Source organism: Dipteris shenzhenensis, chromosome 9, assembly GCF_047967505.1.
Source record: "Dipteris shenzhenensis isolate YYH24624 ecotype China chromosome 9, Dip_SZ_1.0, whole genome shotgun sequence".
In the NCBI taxonomy this organism is placed as follows: Eukaryota; Viridiplantae; Streptophyta; class Polypodiopsida; order Gleicheniales; family Dipteridaceae; genus Dipteris; species Dipteris shenzhenensis.
Genome location: NC_141604.1, coordinates 38744256 through 38764169, shown reverse-complemented (window position 1 = coordinate 38764169; position 19914 = coordinate 38744256). Strand labels below are relative to the sequence as shown.

Sequence of the window (19914 nt, the reverse complement as noted above, 5' to 3'; positions counted from 1 at the left end):
AAGTCTACTACCGGTTATATTTTCACATTTGCAGGAGGTGCTATATCATGGGTGTCTCGGTTGCAGAAATGCGTTGCACTGTCAACCACAGAAGCTGAATATGTTGCAGCCACTGAGGCCTGCAAGGAAGCAATATGGCTTACTCGGCTGGTGGGAGATTTGGGCATTACAGGAGATATGCCAGTTTTGCATTGTGATAGTCAGAGTGCTATCATGTTGGCAAAGAATCCGGTCTTTCATCAGAAGACCAAGCACATAGAAGTGAAATATCATTTCATCAGGGAGGTACTGGAAGACAAGCGACTTGAGCTTGTGAAAGTGCATACTAATGATAATCCTGCAGATTTGCTCACTAAGAGCTTGCCTACAGAGCGGTTTGCACATTGCCGCCACATCATGGGATTAGGATGAGACCATTCTTACTTTATGGTCTTGTATACAGTAACTGTATATTGCTGTAATTTTTATTCTTTTCTCTCCTTTAGGCACATTGGCCTTTAGGTGGGAGGTTGTTGGGATAAAGGCACATTGCCAACCCTTCATTAAAGATAGGACACCTATGACTGTCTTAAGACAGTCATAGGGTAAACCTAATCCTAATAAAACACAACTGAGTTTGTGGTGTGGCTCATCATTCTTCACACCCGCACTTGAGTGTCACTCTCTCTCACTCTCACTCTCTTGCTCTTCTTCCCCCTTCACTCCCTTTCATGCCTCATGCAAATCATGCCCACATGGTGTGTACTGTCTCGTGCCCCCAAACTATCCACGTTTAACGTCCCCAACAGCTTGAAAGCTTCTATTACAATATGGAATCCTTGAGAACATCCCTAGGCATGGGAGAACTTGAAAGCGCTCTCAAAAGCGAATCTTTTATGGAACTCTATCATTGGGAAGGGTTCACAAATAACTAGGAGCTTGATAAGAGTATGGAGGCAACTTTGCTAAGTTCACTAGGACAAGCCCACAATTCAGTGTCAAAATAGAGAGGCGACCGTTGATCTGCCGTTAAAAGTTTGAAGGTCCCACTGTTGGAATGGTCACCTCCCCATCTGTAAGCCCCCATATGAGGAAAGCATGGGGGAGGTAGACCTGGAGATATTGGGGCTGTCACATGGGCAGCACATGAGCTGCCATGTGGGCAGCTGTCAAAGCAAAAGGCAGAGGCCATGGACCTGCAGAAGAGGCAGCAGATGAGCAGGCTGGAGGCAGCCATGTGGCAAACTGTCTGGCAGAGGATATGGGCAGGCTCGGGGCCTGCATCAGGCCTGACAGACTGCTTGGCGCAATAAATGGGCAGGCATAAAGGCCTGCAATAGGCGCAGGAAGAAGGGGCAAAGGCAGCATCCCAAAAGGGGACCTTGTATAGGGATGGTTGGACCAGCCAACCATGTCGGCCAGCAAGCAGACTGGTCGGCCAGGATGAGGCTGGCTGGTCGGTCCATTCAAGGGGGCCTTGTGCCCTCCATGCCCTCATTCTATATCATCTTCTGGAGCAGCAAAAGACAGGCAGACAGGAGCAGCAGGAGACCTACTCTTGGAGCCTATTCCCTGAGGACCAAGAGGAGAAGGAAGAGCTGCAGACTGAGCTTGGAGGGTTGCCTACCTAGGCTGACATTCAGGGCAGCAAGGCTGAGGAGAGGATCACTCTAGACAGAGAGTCTACATTTGCTCGAGGTGGAGCACGCAGGCTCAGAGATCTGAAGTGCTTGGCATCTAGTAGGAGAACCTTTTGGTATTGTATCTGAAATAATCCTCCCTCGTAAAATACAGCAGAGACACTCTCATTTCTTTATGCAATCGCTAGCTCTCTCGTGGAACCTCACGCTCATAATTTACTGCAGAAACACTCATAAGACCTCTCTCTCTCTCTCTCTCTCTCTCTCTCTCTCTCTCCACACAGCTAGGGCCCAGGACAACATGTCGGGCTGGACCCCCCCGAAGGTATTTTATTTCTTGAAGAGAGAAATCTATTACAAGAGTTCAGCGTAGAGCTGCCTGATACATATCCAAAACGTGAATTAATGAATCATTACATGAGCTCTCAGGCTCCCTTTCTTGGCAACGAGCCACTTGTCAATTTCTACATTACTTTCCTAGCTACATGCCACTAAGGGCAACTCTGCAGTCTTCGAAGCACTTGGTCACGCGAACCGCCTCCTAGACTCTGATTAGGCTCCCATAGCACTTAGGAAAATAACTCTTCCTGGTACCTGCAACAATTAATTAAAGCGCACCACCATGGCACCCATTAGTTGTTGGCGCTTTGCATGCAAATAACACACTGTGGACTAATTCTAGTCACGATGGGCGTCCCCACTAAACACATGTGTACACATAACAAATATAAAAATATATATTTATTCTCTAGTTGACCGAAGTCAACGCTCTTGATCATAATTAAGGAGCTTTGACCAAGGGTCGATGTGCCTTAATTATAGCAAGGTCTCTCCAACCGAAGTTGGCACAACTCTCCAACCGAAGTTGGCACATCTTGGTTAACAATGGTTAACCCTCTTGGCGCATGCCAAGTCTCGTTGACCGAAGTCAACACTCTCCGACTCTGTAGTTCTCTGGTTAACCGTAGTTAACCCTCTTGGTAATAAACCAAGTCTCCTCGACCGAGGTCAGGTTTACTTGACCATAGTCAATTATCTTTAACCATTAAAAGAACTCTTTGACCATAATTAACACATATAAAACTCTTAAATTATGATCAAATAAATGGTCAACTATACTTTGACTTAGGATATTTACATTGTGGTGACATCCCCTCGGCTTCTATTCAGTTGACCTCAACTGAAAAGCTTCCTTGTAAACATCCAAAAGCTGTGGATGATCGGATAACATGTCTTCGTCCATCCACTTGGCATCTAATGCCGTATAATTCTTGAATTTTACAAGATACATGTAAAACTCCTTGCCCTTAGGGCCTTTGCGTACAGTATGGTACACAATTTGCTCTGGCTGAAGGACCTCCTCCAGCTCATCCACTTCTAGAAGGTGGATCCTCTGACACTGGCTCTACAAATGTGTTCAGTGAGACGCCCACTGTGACTAGAATTAGTCCACAGTGTATTATTTGCATGCAAAGCGCTAACAATTAATGGGTGCCATGGTGGTGCACTTTAATTAATTGTTGCAGGTACCCAGAAGAGTTATTTTCCTAAGCGCTACGGGAGCCTAATCAGAGTCTAGGAGGCGGTTCGCGTGACCAAGTGCTTCGAAGACTCCAGAGTTGCCCTTAGTGGCATGTAACTAGGAAAGTAATGTAGAAATTCACAAGTGGCTTCTTGCCAAGAAAGGGAGCCTGAGAGCTCATGTAATGATTCATTCATTCACGTTTTGGATATGTATCAGGCAGCTCTACGCTGAACTCTTGTAACAGATTCTCTCTTCAAGAAATAAAATACCGTCGCGGGGATCCAGCCCGACATGTTGTCCTGGGCCCTAGCTCTGTGTGTGTGTAGAGAGAGAGAGAGAGAGAGAGAGAGAGAGAGAGAGAGAGCTCTTATGAGTGTTTCTGCAGTAAATCATGAGCGTGAGGTTCCACGAGAGAGCTAGCGATTGCATAAAGAAATGAGAGTGTCTCTGCTGTATTTTACGAGGGAGGATTATTTCATTGGTATCAGAGCGTAGGCTCATGGCCTTCTTAGGCTGTGACAATTCAGCAAGGGAGCAGAAGGAATCACCGTTAATTCACCGAGGGATAACTGTCATAGCGTAAATGCTGTGTGAGAAGCTCTCATCGCAAAGAGTGATGAAGCCACTAACGATGGTGTGGACCCGAGAGGTGCTAGTTGGTAGGCATGGAGCTTCATGACAGAGACTAACGTAACGTGGACGGAGCGCTGGAGGATAGCTCAACTTAATCATGCGCCAAATAGGGAGGTTCTCAAGCGGCGTAAGAGCAAACGGGGCACCCTTTCTCTGGATTGTGTGGGTGGTCCCGTCATACATTTGCGCAGCAATTGGCGAGGCCTTAATGCGAGCATACATGGTGTAGGTCCGTGGCTCGACGGAAGGTTCATTCACAGAGGCCAACTACATTGAGCGTTGACGGGAGCGCTGCTGAGAGGTTTTTTTTTTTCTCTCTCTCTCTCGTCGGACGAGAAGGCATGATGCGCGAAGCTCTAGAGAATTCTGCCATGCCGCAAGCGCGATGCGCGACACGCATCAGTCAACCAAGGTTTGGAACCTTAGGCTCCTGTTGATGTGGCATATGACACGTGGCAGAGGTCTTGCAAGGTGCTGATGTGGCACACGTGTGTAATCTGACATGTGGCAGGTGACATGGCAGACACGTGTGGATGCTGACGTGGCAGCTAGCTCAGTGGATTACGTGGCAGGACATGTGGCAGCTGACCTGGAGTGCCAGCTAGACAGGTGGCTGAGGTGGTAGACCCGAGGTTAAGCTAATCCCAACTCAATTAGTTTAACTCTCGTTTAGTTAGTCTGGCCTAACTTGACTTAACCAGTCTAGTCTGGTCACTGTGACCAGTCCAATATTATCACTCTTCCGCTGATACGCACACTATGTGAGCTCTTGGGCAATATTATCACTCTTCCGCTGTGCGTACCCTCTGTTGGGTAATTTCTAACATGGTATCAAAGCCCAAGTAGGAGGCTCACAGGTGTGGGAGGCTGAAGGCAGGGACCTTGCTGAAGCACGACCTTGATTCACAAGCTCTTGGGAATCGACTTCCACAACTCGAGGACAGTGCCCTTTCGAGAACGAAGGTGACTCAGGTTCAATCATGTGCGTTTAGAGTTCTGGGCTACTGAAATTTGAGTTTGGTTGACTTTGCTGTGTGGTATAACAACAGAGATGTCACCCGCTACAGCCTCTTCAACCCTTGCTCTCCCTTCCTCCTCTCCCAGTTTTCTCTCATTCATTATCCCTAACTTCAGAGAGTCTGGGAGACTGGAGGGGACCAACTACCTGATCTGGAAAGTGAAGATCCGGAGTCATTTAGTGGCTCGGAAGCTATGGAAACTGATAACAAGAGTAGAGGAGAAGCCGGAGGACATGGTGGACAGGCAAGGGAAGATACTCATGGCAATAGACAAAGAGGAGCTCAAAGCTTGGGAAGACAGAGATGTCCATGCCCTAGCGTTAATCATAGGGACTACGGCGGACTCTGTTCTTCCACATATCCAAATGGCCGAGACATCAATAGAGTCGTGGGTCACTCTAAAGGATCTGTACGAGACGGACAACACCTCCCGGATTTTGCTTCTTCAGCATCAACTCTACAATCTTGATATGGAAGGGGCAAAGGCAGCAGCCCAAAAGGGGCTGCCAAAGGCCCTTATATAGGGCTAGTTGGACCAGCCAACCAGGTCGGCCAGCAAGCAGACTGGTCGGCCAGGATGAGGCTGGCTGGTCAGTCCATTCAAGGGGGCCTTGTGCCCTATAAAAGGAGGGCTTCCATGCCCTCATTCTATTTCATCTTCTGGAGCAGCAAAAGACAGGCAGACAGAAGCAGCAGGAGACCTACTCTTGGAGCCTATTCCCGGAGGACCAAGAGGAGAAGAGAGAGAGAGAGAGAGAATGGACAAGTATGGAAGCAAGAGAAATGAGTGTGCGTGCGTGCGTGTGTGTGTGTGTTTGTGTGTGTGTGTCTGTGTCTATGTCTTCTTTTATGATTGCCTATATGTTCATCAATTAGATTATACTGTCTACTTGCCCTACAATGAAAGTTTCTGACCTTGTATTTGCTGACCTCAACTTTGGAGACAGCCTCTTGGTAATATAAAGACACATTATGTTCACCAAAAAAAAAAGTATGTCTATGTCTTGCTGTCCCACTTTGGACAGCTATGAATGTACATTTTCCTGAATGAAATCTCTTTTCTACCCCCTCCCATCAAAAAAAGGTGTGTGTGTTCACTATTGGCCGCTCGGCGTATGCTTCCTCAGTCTTCCCTACTAGTTCACATCCGAGGGAGACTGTGCTACATCTGTTTTGGACCTGTCCTACTGCTCGAGATTTTCTTTTCATGCTGAGGGCGGATCTTCATGCTTATTTTCCTGGGATTACTTTTGGCAGACAGTTCTGATTGTTTGGTCGATATGCTTCTAGACAAGACTATGCTCACTGCTTTTCTTGGAGTTGCTTTTGGGCTCTATGGTCCTTATATCATGCCCATAACATTCGACTGTATGGGCATTTGTTCTGTTTATGTTTTTCATTTCTTTCGTTTGCTTAGGTCTCTCTAGGATGCGCATTTTCTTGGAGACCTTCTCTGGCACACTAGGAAGTTTTCTATCAGTGTTTCTAGTCTTCTGTAGTAGCTGTTCCGTTTTGTGGCAGCTATGATATATATTCTTCTTAATGAAATGGTTCTTTCACCCCAAAAAAAATCCATGTGTTTTGAAGCTAGAGATGAGTGAGACAAAACATACAGTGTTGTTCTGTATTTCCCTCCACACATCTCTTTTTTCCTCCCCCTTTAAACAGAACTGCAAGGTTAATAAGCTTAATCTCTCTATATTTTTCCCTTTATAGAAACTATGACAGATGTTCAATAGAACAAGAAACAATGTGAACTTCTTAAATGCATTCGCAGTCATGGTCCTATGAGCACAAACAGAAGCTTTCTCATTGAGAGCTACCACAACCAAAAGAGACTTTAACTTATCAATGTAGATTTTTACCTCAAGTAGATATGTTATCTCAAATCCTGTGATATCATCAAGGAAAAACACCCTGCTCCAGAAAAACAATGAGATCATTATGACAGACCATATAACAGAGTATGCACCACTAGACTAGATACTTCATCACTGCAAAATGTTCAGGCCTGGAAGAATTTGCACGAAGTACACCTAACTCCAAGCTGTATTATAAACTTTGCAATATTTTGAAGATCTTACAAGGTAAGAGCTATGAGAGCAGCCGGGACATTCAGCAAGAACATCTTCAAGTAATCAACTGAAGAGTCACTATACACCTGCAAATAAGTTGAGAAATAATTCAATTCTTCAAGGCTACATTCTTTTGTTTTGCAAATGAGCAATAAAAAGACAAAAGTCCCTTGAGCTGACAGAACCAAGAATGAGACAGTGTTGGACAACATACCTTCTTGCTGCGTAAGCTACATCGCGGCCCTTCAAGTGCCACTTTGCTGCCTGTTTTCTGCAAGAAGACCAAGAAGATTATAGCTGCCAAAATCATCCAGTTTTTGTAACCATATATGAATCAGTAAAACTATGACTGTTAAACATATGGAAAAAAGCAAAAAATCTCCTCCTATCTGCTTCAGTTAATAATTATACATTATTATGCCTGACCAGTCTAGGAAAAATCTTAACCTTCAGCTTAAGCTTTAAAGCATCATATTCTGCATCTGACATATTAGGTTTCCCAGCCGCGTAAGCAAGAGAGGCTTCCAGAAACTTCTGTTCATCAGAACCTGAAGACAACAAATTCTCCCATTAGCAGTAATACATGATCCAAACACTCATATAGCTGTTATTCTGGGCTGTCAGTTACACTGCTTGGAGCGAACTGTGCATAAGAAACACAAAGTAAAAAGCTGGGGCAATTAAACGTACTTAAGATCACAACACTGCTGCCCTCCCAGAGGAGCTCTTCCTTTAGATTGTCAAACTCTTCATTGGACATGATAGGTTGCTTGTCATTGTAAAAGGACTGCCAGAGGCTGAACGTCAGGTTTTATGGAAGGAAAATAAAATCCAGACTTCACAACATCCAAAATGAAAAAACCTTTAAAGGTGAATTCCCAGGGCAAAAAGGGTTGATTTCAACTTGCATGTAGCTTAAACTCAAATGGAGAAGAAATAATTGCATGTGTGGTAGTATGATTTCATCAGATCTGGTCTTAATTGTGCAAAACGGTCAGCATAGACCTGAAGAGCTTCCAAGAATTCTTGCTCGAGTTCACCCAATGAACGCTTATCAGCTTTTTGGTCAATGCTGCAATACGGTAGAATCTTGTTGTCACTTACGTCCTCCTCAGCAACTGGGCCTGCACACACAATTAGCCTTTATTGCTCAGGAATTCCAAAGCTATACAAACTTCAGCTGAAAAGTGAACCCGACCGAGCCAACTCAAACTGTAAAAAGCATCTACCAACATAAGAGTCTAGTTTGACTGATTAAATAAGGTCATAGAGCCTCTGATAAGCGTTACCGAGCTTGAAACTCCATAGGTTATCTTTCATCATTTAGAAAGATAAATGTCTTTGCATGGAAGCAAAGAAGAACCTAAATCACATCTTGAGTGTAGCATTAATGACCTTTCGCTGTGGTCTGTGATTGCCAGATATTACAGGAAAGCTTAAAGACTCAAGGTGAGTGTCCTTACAAAGTTATGAGAAGTGCCCTTAAAAGGTTATGACAAGTGATGACCCCTATCTCCAAATTCTGTGGACTTTATGGAGTCTAATATCTATATGCCACCTGTTGCCAATTAATGTTAGAGAATGGATGTTAATCATTTGCATATTTTAAGGAAACAACCCTCACAAACCACACTACATGGACAGTGGGGTGCTGCCCACTAGCACTGGATCTGAGGCCACCCTATTGCCCTAATCTGCTGCTCTCTTATTCCGCTGCGTGCCTCTGATGAGGCCTTCAGTGGCTATGGGAGGAGACCAAAACTCTGCCTGACTGTCCCATATCTGTTCCGCTAACTGGATGAGCCCTACAGGAGTGCTAAGGTCTACTGCTGCTGCTGGTGCCTCTATCCCACCTGCCAAACCTTTATCTGTGTCTTCTCTGGTGCCCTTGTGCAGTTCTGAATTATGGAACAGATGGTGGACTGCTGCACCCTTGCTACTACCTTCTCATAATCCTTCTAGTGCTTGGGAATGCTGCACTACTGAAGTGCCTGAAGCAGTCTGCGATGGTGCTCTCCAAGTACAATGACCACCCCCAAGGGAACCCTGCAAATGGGCTGACTGGGCACCTGTACTGGCAACCCAACACAGTTCAGGCCGACCCAGTCTGTGGACTGGCCGACCAGACCAGCCCTTGGGAGTCCTGTAAGACTTCCGCATGGCTGCACCTGCCGTGCCCAAGTCCAGGGCTGACAGCACCTTGTATCCTTCCAATGGGGCCTCCAATTTGCTGCAGGCCTGCCCTAAATCAGAACCCATGTATGGCCAAGGAAGGGCCAACACCATGGCTATCTGTACAATGACAGATCTGCCCTAAAGGGTGGGTCAGATGAGGGTGGTGGCAAAGGAGCTTGGAGGGAGGAAACCACCGCTATGTGGTGTTAGATGAGACGGACAGAAGCGCGAGCCCATCTAGGTATTCGTAGTTCCAGCCCTGCCAAATTCCGGCATTGGTTCTGCAACTCTTGATCAGGGCTTGGCCAAGGAGGGGGGGTCCAACAATTTTGTGCCAGGTGGACAAACACCCCTTTTGCAAGTCGGGCATCTGCCTGGTCTGAACCCAGCCTAAGTAAGCCTAGTAAGGATGTCTGCATGCTGCCAATGTGGCAGCCTGTGTTGGGCCCACATGCAGCATCTCTTTCCCTCCATTTTCCCCCTATCATGCTACAAATATCACTCCATATGCTCTCCTCATTTGGGGGCTTACAAACCGGGAGCTGACCCTAATTCTCTGACACTTCTCTGATCTGCTGCTCTACTTGCAGCTGTCAAGTGTCTTCGTGTTAATGTTAGTGTTAGTGTTTGTGTTAGTGTTTTTTGTGCATGTGTGCACACGTGAAGTTCTTTCATTAAAGAAGCAAGGCAAATTTCATGAGCCAAAACATGGAGGACGTAACATTCACAAGGGAAGAAGGGATAGGCAAAAGGAACTGAAAGGAAAGGTGACACTTGAGTGCAAAACAACAGAAGTACAGCACATGACACCTTTATAACAGTACATAAATGTCTGACAAATCTTGACCCACTCAAACAAAAGGAGTTCAAGATACTAAAACAGCAACATGCAACATTTCCCACACAACATCATCTAGAGCACACATACAGGATGCAAATTTCATGGGCTATCTTTAGTCCACGCCAGCTAGCAGCAGCAGCAGCGCCGCAAGTCGCCTCATCAGCGCTAGCCCATGAGCAGCACCCTCCTCGTCAGCACCAACGCAACAGCCAGAGCAGGAGCTTTTAGCAAGACTCACGCTGCAGCATTTGGGCTGAGCCCCCGACCCAACCCTGGGGGTTAGTCACAGCAGGGGGGGTGCCCAATATACATGCAGGCCACCATGAATGGGGAAGCTAGGACGCCCGTGGCTTTCCCCAAGGTCAAGACTTTTACCTCGACCCAGACCAAAGCTCATACTCCTCAGTCGTGGCCCTCCCTTCGCCCCCCTCCCTTACGTAATAGAAGACGCCTTCCCCATATGCCAAGAACTATCTACAGCAGAAGAGAATGGTAAGCATGATAGACCCACAAGAGCACATTTATTACCTACAGCAGGAAATCCGTGAGCTCAAGCTCAGACTTGCAGCTCTAGAGAGGAAAACAAATGCATGGGAAGGACAAGGAAAACAGGAAATCATTCAAGAAGTATTGCAGATACACAATACAGCAGCACCTACACCACAGATGGTGACAAGTCCACGACTTAACTCAGCTCCAATCAGTGAAACAGGAAATTACAGCAACATTGGATACTAAAGTCAACACATCGGATGTATATGAAGAAGTACAAGAACAGGAAAAGAGGGTGACTAATGCACGAATCATATGCATAGGGGGGCTACCAGAGGGCTGGTTTGAAGGAAGTCAAAAGGGAAAGCTGGAAAATATCATAGAAAGAACCCCACAAATAGAGTGGGATGCTGAAGATGTAATTGCTGTCCTACAAGAGGGGACACAAGCCAAATTATGCTTTCAGAACAAAATGAAAAGAAGCAAGATTCTCAAGCAAACCAATAAGTTGAAAGGTACTAAAATATGGATAGCAGAGGAGCTCACCCCAACTCAGCTCAAACTGAAGGCCACTGAATTGACTAAAGTGAAGAATGCTCGAAAGGAAGGAAAATGGGCTGTTTACAGAGATGGAAAAGTACTAATCAGAGAGTTCAAATCCAAACCTAAAGACTCTCAGTCTTAAACTGATGCAATGCAGGCCAATCATCTTTTGTAGTAGACCATAGTTAACCTATAATAACTTTATGAGTGCTAGACACACTCCCAAGAGACTCTCAGTCTATAACTGATGTTTGGTGTTTACCTTTTTGGTGTGTGTTTTGTCACATAGGCCCGTGAGGCCTCCCAAGTACGTTAAATCTCTCTCTCTCTCTCTCTCTCTCTCTCTCTCTCTCTCTCGGGATCATCACTCTAAGTTCCAAATATGCATGTTATTTGTAAGGATGGCCACTCGAATACCAATGAGCTACTGCGAATCTCCCTGCTGCTCCTGCTCACCCTGGCCCTCACCTCCGCCCCATCCTGCCCTCATCCCGCCCCCCCCCCACCCCCCACACCCCACTCAGCCTCTGTCCTCTCCCTGGCCCCCTTTCGCCACCTCTCAATCGCTTCCTTTCTCACTCCCCCCACCCCACTTCCTCTTTCATGCTCCTCCCCCAACTACACCCTTCCCTCGCCTCTCCTCCGCTTGGCAGACGTTGTGCGCCTTTCCTGCCCTGGTCCGGCACAGCCATGAGGCTGTCCTGCAGGCAGTTTTCGGGTGTTGGAGTCCCCCCCCCCCCAAGCCCCCCGGGCTGTTATTGCTGTGGTCAAGACAAAGGTTCCTGCTCCCCCTGGAGTTGCTGGTAGAGTTTCTAGGAATTTTCTCCTCTTCCCAGCTGCTTCTCTTGTGGAGGTAGCCTTTTCTATCTCTCTAGTTGAAATCCAGTGAGGCTGCCAGGTGGGAAGATGGAAGCAAGCTGAGGCCACCCCTCCGTTTCCCTTCCCTCCTCTCTACCTCTTTCTATCCCTTCCCGCTAGCAGCCTCGACTCAAGGTGATTGTTGAGTGCTGCCCAAAGACCCTACCAGAGGAGATCTTCATCGAACACTAGATGGGGGAGAGCTTTCGGTAAGGGGATGAGGTTTCTAGCCTCCTTGGTCAGTGCCAACATTGCGGATGGGACACCTTGCGAGGGCCTACCCTCAGGGGGTAGGTGGGCAACCGCCTCGGGTGGAGCTTCCAAGGGGGCTTGGATGGTGGACCAAGGTGGACCAGAAGAAGCCAAACAAGAGAGCCACAAGAAACGCAGACGCCATGCCTTTCACCATCAATAGCAGGCAAGTACAAGCCCTTCTCTAGCTCCCCCTTCCCAGAGGAAGCAAACAGAGAGACCCCCCCGGATGTCCCCAGACACCTAAGGGAGAGATCTGCTTTGACCTCCCTGAAGCTCAAAGATGCTTCTCAGAGGCAGGACACAAGAGATCCCTCTTAGCTTACCCCCCCTCCCACTGTTCCCGTACACTCCACCCCCTCTTAGCCCCTCCCCCCCTTTTTTTGTCACCATAGTGGAGTTGGTGATCACCTTGACATCCCGCCCTCCTCTCCCCCCTCCACCCTCTTTCCTCTTGCCTCCCCTCCCCAACTGCCTCCACCACAGTAGAGTTAGTGATCACCCTGACCATGAGCCCTCTGCCCATGCAGTCTCCACACCCTCTTCCCCCTCAACCTGCAGTCCTCCCCCACCCCCTACTTCAGCAGACTCTCTTGGTCCCTCCTCCATAGCCCAGCCTCCCGCGTGTCCCAGCATCCCTTGGTGCCTAGAACATCTAGCATGGCACAACTTCAGCTTCTTGTTCTCAGTCCCAGCCCAGCCCTCCTCGATTCTCAAGACACAGCTTCTACAGAGCTGACAGAGGCAGCCTTTTCTTCTCTCAAACACAAGGACTCTCCCCACCCAAGAGGACAGCCCATCCCAAGGGAGTTCTAGAGGCTTGGGCCTTGGGACTACCTTGATATCTCGAATGATTACCCCTTGCCATGGAGATTTCAGTCCTGATCCTGCAGCCCCTAAAGGAAGGCTCCACTAGAGCAAGTGGTGGCCCCTTCTGTCCTTTTTGGGGTTTCAACATAGCATCCACAGGAAAGGAGCCATGGCCCCTTCTCTTTGATCTTATGATGGGGGAGTGATGTTCCAAATGATGGAAGAGTAGCTAGGACACCATGGGAGGGAGTTGTGGATTTCCCATGGTCACGGTCCAGCTGGGTCCCCATGAGCTACACCATGGTGAATGGAGACCTCCTTTCTATTGCAGCTGGGCCCTCAAGGTAGGCATTGAGCCAATCATGCCTTTGACGTGCCGTCCACGAATGCGGACTACTCCCCATCCAAACCCCCACCAAAGTCACATAAATCCACGATCATCATCACACAAGCTTCCACTCGTAGGAGGGCCTTGTTTGCCACCCTCCTCCACCCCATGAGCTGGTGAGTTGGAACATGCACGGCCTTCATGATCGGGCACGTCAGCAACCCATAGCAGATCATCCTTCACCAGGAGTTCCAATGAGATTTGGTGGGTCATTCTATAAACATTCTCATGATTCAAGAGCATGTGTTTTCGGCCTCAGATATCAGACAACAGCATAGCCCAAGGGTGAGGATCGAAAAATTTGGTCACAAGCAAAGGCAAAGCGGGGAAAGGTGTGCATCTCAGATTTCCAGCCCTTGGCCGCGGATGTTTTTTATCATGGTGAGCTCATCAATAGACAAGTGGTCATAGACTGGCTTGAGGATGGCATAGTCCAGGATTGGGATTCTGAATGTGCCAACCTGTCAACAACAGAGCCTCGCTTTTGCGAGATGGCTCACAAAGCCCCTCCCGGACGTAAACTCATGGGTTGTTGCTGAAGACTTCAACAATCTAGATTTCAAGGAGGACAAGTAGGGAGGAGCCTCTATTTCTGCAATGCCCCTTCAAAGCGCACTACTTGGAAGCAGTTTGTCTCCATGGTCAGCGGCGCCAGAGATCCGTAGTGGGAGGCAGAGTTCTCCAAACTCTTGAGCAGCCTCTTCTCTAGTTTCGGCCAAAGGTGGCATGACGGCTTACGCAAGTGTCTTGACAAATTCTATGTTGGGACAAAGAGCAAGAGCCACAGGTATCTCAGCCGGGACAACTATGTCAAATCATTCCGCTCCACCTAGAGCAGCCCCATCGTGGACTCCCACAGAAGGGGGTGTGGATCTCTATTGCCTTCCTACATGAGGAGGAGGAGGTGCAGCAGGCCATAGTAGAGGTCTGGCAAAGCCGGCCATGCCCTCGCCCACAATGGCTGGGATAGTTGGGCAATAGTAACGATCCAAAGTAGTAGTGAGAAGCTACAATCATAGGCACTGCAAAGGTTGCATGCCCTTCATCATGGGGAGAGAGCTCTAAGACACGACTTGGCTTCCATAGAGAGACTTAGGGAGCAATACAAAAGCACATGCCTTGACCTTTAGGCCACAGAGATTTGCAAAGTAGAGTTCTCTCATTGCTCCTCTAGGGCACACTATGGAGTTGTGTCTCCATCTTGTTCACACCATCCACGATGCTTGGACAGGTTCAATCTAGGAGTGCAGTGTCCTACACATCATCTTTACCTTTTGGGAGGCAATGAATTGGGCACTATCGCATCTCTTGGATTTCGAGAAGGATTATGGCAGAGTGGAGTGGCCTTCTTGGAGGGCACTATGACTACTCAAAGCATTGGATCTAGGGAGTTGCGGACTTGTAATGGAGAGTGCCAATCAGATGCTTATTGGGGACCACATAGGGAGGCCTCTCTCTCTCTTGCTCAGTGCAACAGGGCTGCCCTCTAACTCCTTTTCTTTACCTCTTTGTAGAGGCTTTGGGTTGCTTTCTACGTGCTTAATTGACTGGCCTCACAAGAATGTGCTTATCGATCCGCAGGGAGGACAAGCTTATAGATTCGAACTTTGCAACTTTGCATACGACATGGCCCTTTTTGTGGAGACATGGCACAGAGCCTAGAGGAAATTAGAGGTGCCATGGTAGCAAAGCGTTACAAGGCAAGGATCAACAGGACAAACTAGTAGGCTTTCTTACAACAACTAAGGAGGTTCTTAAGATCATGGACCCCTTAGGGGGCTCGTCTTGGCTGTCAAGTGGGCATTGACATTTCGACAGAGCAGCAAATCACCCCCATGCCAGAATGTATGGCGCAAACTTTTGTATTGGATTTGCCAAACTCTCCCTAGCAGGATAAGCCCTTGTGACCAACTAGGTCATTTTGGCCATAGCCTGGTACAAAGCCTCGTGCTAGTGCTTTCATAGAGGATGCACGGGACAGCTCAAGTACTTCTTGGTGTGCAACTTCTTGTGGACACGATCAAATGGCACAAGGAACACTAGAGCTAGTGTCACCTTGCAAACGGCAATCCTTCCTTAGGTAGAGGGAAGACTTGGCATCATTGACCCACAGATGCAGTGCACAAACCTCTCGGGCAAGCTTAGTAGTGCGTTGACACACTCTAGGCTCGGAGCTCTGGAAGCTTTAACCTCAACAAGGGCTTCTCAGGAATGCCCTTCGCATAGGTGGCCAATGGTAACAATCTCATCGGTGTATGTTCTCAAAGGCCACCCTTCATGGGAAGGGCTCACCCTTGATCACGAGTCTGCATACGGTGTTCCAGCGACGGCTGTCAGAAGGTGTCATTTGAGTTGTTGAGAGGAGTTTGGGCGCCAGCCCCTCCTTTGGCACTCTAAGAATTGGGATCAGGAGCGCCTCGTGCTAGGGCAAGGGGGGACAAACATGGGCTGGGTGCAGTGGGACAGTGGCACGGTAAGTTCTTTCGCAACTTGGAGTCGTCTTTCCACTGAGGTGAGAAAGCCCTCTGTCACAGGAGGGGGGCAAGCACGCAGATGCTAGAGACAGACTCTGCATCCCTGGGACTCTCAAACCCCCCGCATTGGTTTGGACAGTTCTCCAAGATAGGGGTGCCCCTGAGGATTCAATACTTCAATGAGCCCTTAGATCCTTCCGCTCCAAGAATTACGGAATAGGGCTAGGAGGATTCTCTAGCCAGTGTTCGATGGAGATCCAAGGACGGATGGGACCCTAGACATGCTTCAATGGCAGAGAATCATAGTCATGGGCTTCTTAGGCAAGGAGTGAATTATAGATCTAGCACCAGTCACTTCAAAGCATAGTGCCCGGAAACGCCGCAAGGAGTGAATTATAGATCTAGCGCCAATCACTTCGGAGCATAGTGCCCGGAAACGGCGTTTCCGGGCACCCGAAGCGGTTCACCATTTTTGTGCCGAATTTGAAAACAAAAACGGCTTTTTGGACAGGCCCAAAAAAAAAAGCTATAGAAGCAAAAGTACCAGCACGCGCGCACACACACACACACGCCTCAACCACCAAGTAAGGAGTTAGAACCCCATCGAGGGGTAGGACAGTCTTTGCTCTCCCTCTCCAGCCTCTCCTCTTTCTCTCCTCTCATCCTACAAACCCCCTCTCAGCCCGCTGCCCCTTCTCCTTGCATATCCTCCTTGGTCTCCTCACAACCCTTGCCCTCTCCTCTCCTCCTTGCTCTCCTCAGGGTTGCCCTATTCTCCTTGCTCTCCTCAGCCCTTGCCCTCTCCTCTCCTCCTTGTCCTCCTCTCAGGCCTTGTTGTATGACATATGTATTAATAATAATTACATATATAATAGATTTTTTTATTAACCTTAAAAACCCGAAATTCTATTTCCACCGTTTCTTTTGGTGCCCAAAACTCCGAAACACCGTTTCCCACCTGTTTCTATTTCCCATTTCCGAAACTCGTAGGAACTATGCTTCGGAGCACGGTGTAACGATGGGTCCTCTACTTGTGGAAGGGCCAACCCCTTCAGAAGGGGTATAGTGGGATCTTGGCAAGTTGTTTTGACCGTCCAGAGTAGGGCACTAAATGTGCCCTTTTTCTCATACACAACACGTATCGATTGTTGCCTATGGCGAGAGGCACCTGCTTGGACCCCTTTAAGAAAGCGACATTGGATTGAGCAGCAAGTGCCCTGGGAGGTCATTTTCAGATTTTGGCTTCGCTTATGGGCTAGCCCTCAACCATGGAAGATTACTACTTCCAAATGGTTGCCCATGGGGGTCTGCCCATTACCACCTGGCTGGAGCAGATCGAAGGTGCCATTGCTGCACAGAGGGAGACCTTGAGACAAATCCTGTACTGTCTATGGAGCTGCCCAACAACGTAGAGAATTTGGGCAAGGGACCCTTCAGATATTGGCTTGGATGCAGAGGTACAATGGGATTTTACTTGGGGTATGGCAGCTTGGTTGATAGAGGGGGGACACCTTCTCCGTTGACATCATCATCTCAGCTTATAGGATCAATCATTAAGGGACATAGTGTCTTCCTTATCGTGGTATAGGATGTGGCTCCCCCTTCTTAATAGCATCCTATTTCTTCCCCAAAGGACAATGTTTAGGAGATGGTATCTTGTGCCCTCGCTTGAAACATCTGGGTCATGTGTTGTACCTTGGTGATGAGAGACCACTAGGTACCCCCGGCAGCTACCCTCATTGCCATCTAGTAGGACATCATCTATACCGTACGCTCCATTTGGGAGCAGGGGACGTCTGGATCTAGGACGATGACCGCTGAGAGGCGGGCACGTTTCTGCAAGGCTTGGCTTGTAAATATTCACAAAACGAGGTATTCACTTGATGGATAGTCCCCGACCCCTTTTTACTATCCCCTGTTTCAAAGATTCCCTAGGCAATGAATTGGATTCTTTGAAGACAGGTTGGTTGACTGCCAGTTTTATCGTTATTTTCCCACGATCAGTGCCTCACGGATTGCTAGTCTATATTGCTGGTTTTTTCAAGCATTAATAGAAAGTTCTATTCTCTAGGGTAAAAAAAGTTCCAAATATGCTAGGTCAATAGGAATCTGGATACAAGAACTGTGAGCATCCACCGCACCATCGTTGCTTCATTTAGGCCGTTTAACACAGCCTAAGAGTGCACTAATGAAAATTGGACTAATGAAATGCATGCAAGGCGATTTGTGGAGCTTCAGTTGGATTGCATGCTCCACCTTTGCACGTTCCTGCACCACTTGTCGTGAGGAGTCCAAAGACCTCACTTCCACCTTGGGAAGCCCCACACCTCTGCTAGAAGAGGGAAGAGACCTAAAGAGCTCTTCCCCGAGCTCCCTTTAGCTGCCCTATCCTTCCCCCTTGCTGTTCCCACTATCTTCTAGCTGTTCCAGCTGCGCTCATCCTTAAGCCTCGCGCTGTTGACTGCCCATTCTAGGAGCCCCTGTTCTGTTTTGAAACATCACTGAGCAAACTAGATGCTGTGAGCAAGTTGACGTTACAGATATTAACCCAGAACATAAGGAGGCCACGTATGTGGCGATGGCCGCTAGTGAAAAGCAGCCCATCAAATCGAGATGTTGTATAATTCGATTGTGACGCCTTTCAAGTCAAGCAATGCACCCGCAGCCTTTGAGAGAAACGTGTTGATAACTTCTCGGTAAAATCGGGATCTGGTACAATTGGTACGATGGAGCATATAAGATCGTGGAAACAAAAAAACTTGGCTGGATATCATCCCTCCATAAAGATGGATTCCTTACGCTACGAAGCTGTTGTCTCTTGGCTTACGATTCGAAAAGTGACAAATAATAAACACTTTGAAGGAATGCTTTTGAAATATGCGACCAACATTATGCCCAGCCTTCATCCATCCAAACATTGGCTTCGACGAGCACTCGAGGGAAGATACATCTTCTCAATATCGGGGTCCTCTTGTTGTTATCACTCTCGATAAGTTGAGTTCCACCATAATCTGTCGTCCCCGAAAACGCCCTGTCAAAACCGTCGCTAGGCGGGTTCTATAGACCGCGTCGGATTGCACAGAATCGTCGCATAAACCCATGATCAAGTTAAATACGTGATTTATCCTTAAGACCGCAGCAAGCGAATAAATCGTCGTTCGACGTCAAATGACGAGCACTCCATGCCACATTCCTCTTCCTGCTAGCGAAATGGTAGCCGATCTCCGTCATGTTTGTTGAATATAACAGCAATACGTCTCCCTATGAGAACCTGTATCGGAATGAAGCGGGCGTACAAAAGCTCTCTGAGCTAAAATTTGAAAAGCCACGACCATCAGGTATTTACTCATTTCCCAGGGGGGCGACTTCAAATAGGATTGAAAGCTCACTCAATGCTACAATGTGCAAGCGAAAGAGTCAGGTGCAAAGGATGAAATGAGGGGGAAGTACCTGGACTGTCGAGAGCGTTGAAGGCAAGGAAGTTGTGCGAGGGGTGCGGAATCCGTCGATGAAAGAGCGAGAATGAGCGAATGGCGAGGTGAGGAGCAATGGGGGAGGAGGGAAGGCAAGGGAGGCAATTGTGATTGGAAGGGGAAGAGGAGGAGGAGGAGGAGGAGGAGGAAGAATGGTGGAGAGGCAAGAAGGGCGGAGAGAATGCAATCCTTTTGGAAAGGCATTGGAGACCCATTTGCAATTACACACCCAAATGAATGGACTCTTTGTATGAATCAACAACAAGGAGCTTCTTCAACACATTGAGATGAGATAAGCCAGAGAGCTCACCCAACCTTCATTTTCTCCTTTCATCCTCCTCCTCTTATATTAACGTATCCACTCCATTTGATTGAGTGGTCACGAGATCACACAACCCATTGCTCATCCCTCTCCACTCCCTTTATGCCACCTCCATATCTCACCCCCCTTTGGATTTTATCCAACTTCACTTCCACACCTTCACCACCCCCCACTGCTCCCTCGCTCGCCTCGTTGCTTCGCCCGTTGTATCCCCTCCTGCACACAGTCACCAGGCAAGCACTGTGTTGCAGCAACTGCACACAACACCGAACCCGTGCTCGCTAGCCTCCACGCTTCCAGTCTGCATATTCATCCCCTTTACACACAGAAACCAAGTGGGCATTTGCAACTACAGGAATTTATTACAATGCTCTACCCATACCCGCCACTGCCTCTCACCAGCACTAATGGGTGC

The 19914-nt window shown here is 47.9% G+C and overlaps 1 protein-coding gene across 2 annotated transcripts in view; it reads right to left on the bottom strand.

Annotated features, from left to right (window-relative positions):
- The window catches only part of LOC147898611 (PGR5-like protein 1B, chloroplastic), a 28936-nt gene extending 9455 nt beyond the window's left edge, over nt 1-19481 (bottom strand). For both annotated transcript variants that reach the window (XR_015541495.1, XM_087378883.1), the window contains exons 1-7: nt 19155-19481; nt 7877-7995; nt 7562-7658; nt 7319-7419; nt 7086-7142; nt 6881-6957; nt 6662-6713 (exon numbers count right to left, since the gene is read on the bottom strand). Coding sequence is in view for 1 of the 2 variants with exons in the window: in XM_087378883.1 (XP_087235009.1) it covers nt 6662-6713; nt 6881-6957; nt 7086-7142; nt 7319-7419; nt 7562-7658; nt 7877-7995; nt 19155-19392 (741 nt within the window). In the remaining variant the exon portion in view is untranslated. The remainder of the gene's footprint in view (nt 1-6661; nt 6714-6880; nt 6958-7085; nt 7143-7318; nt 7420-7561; nt 7659-7876; nt 7996-19154) is intronic.
- Nucleotides 19482-19914: the final 433 nt, after the last annotated feature.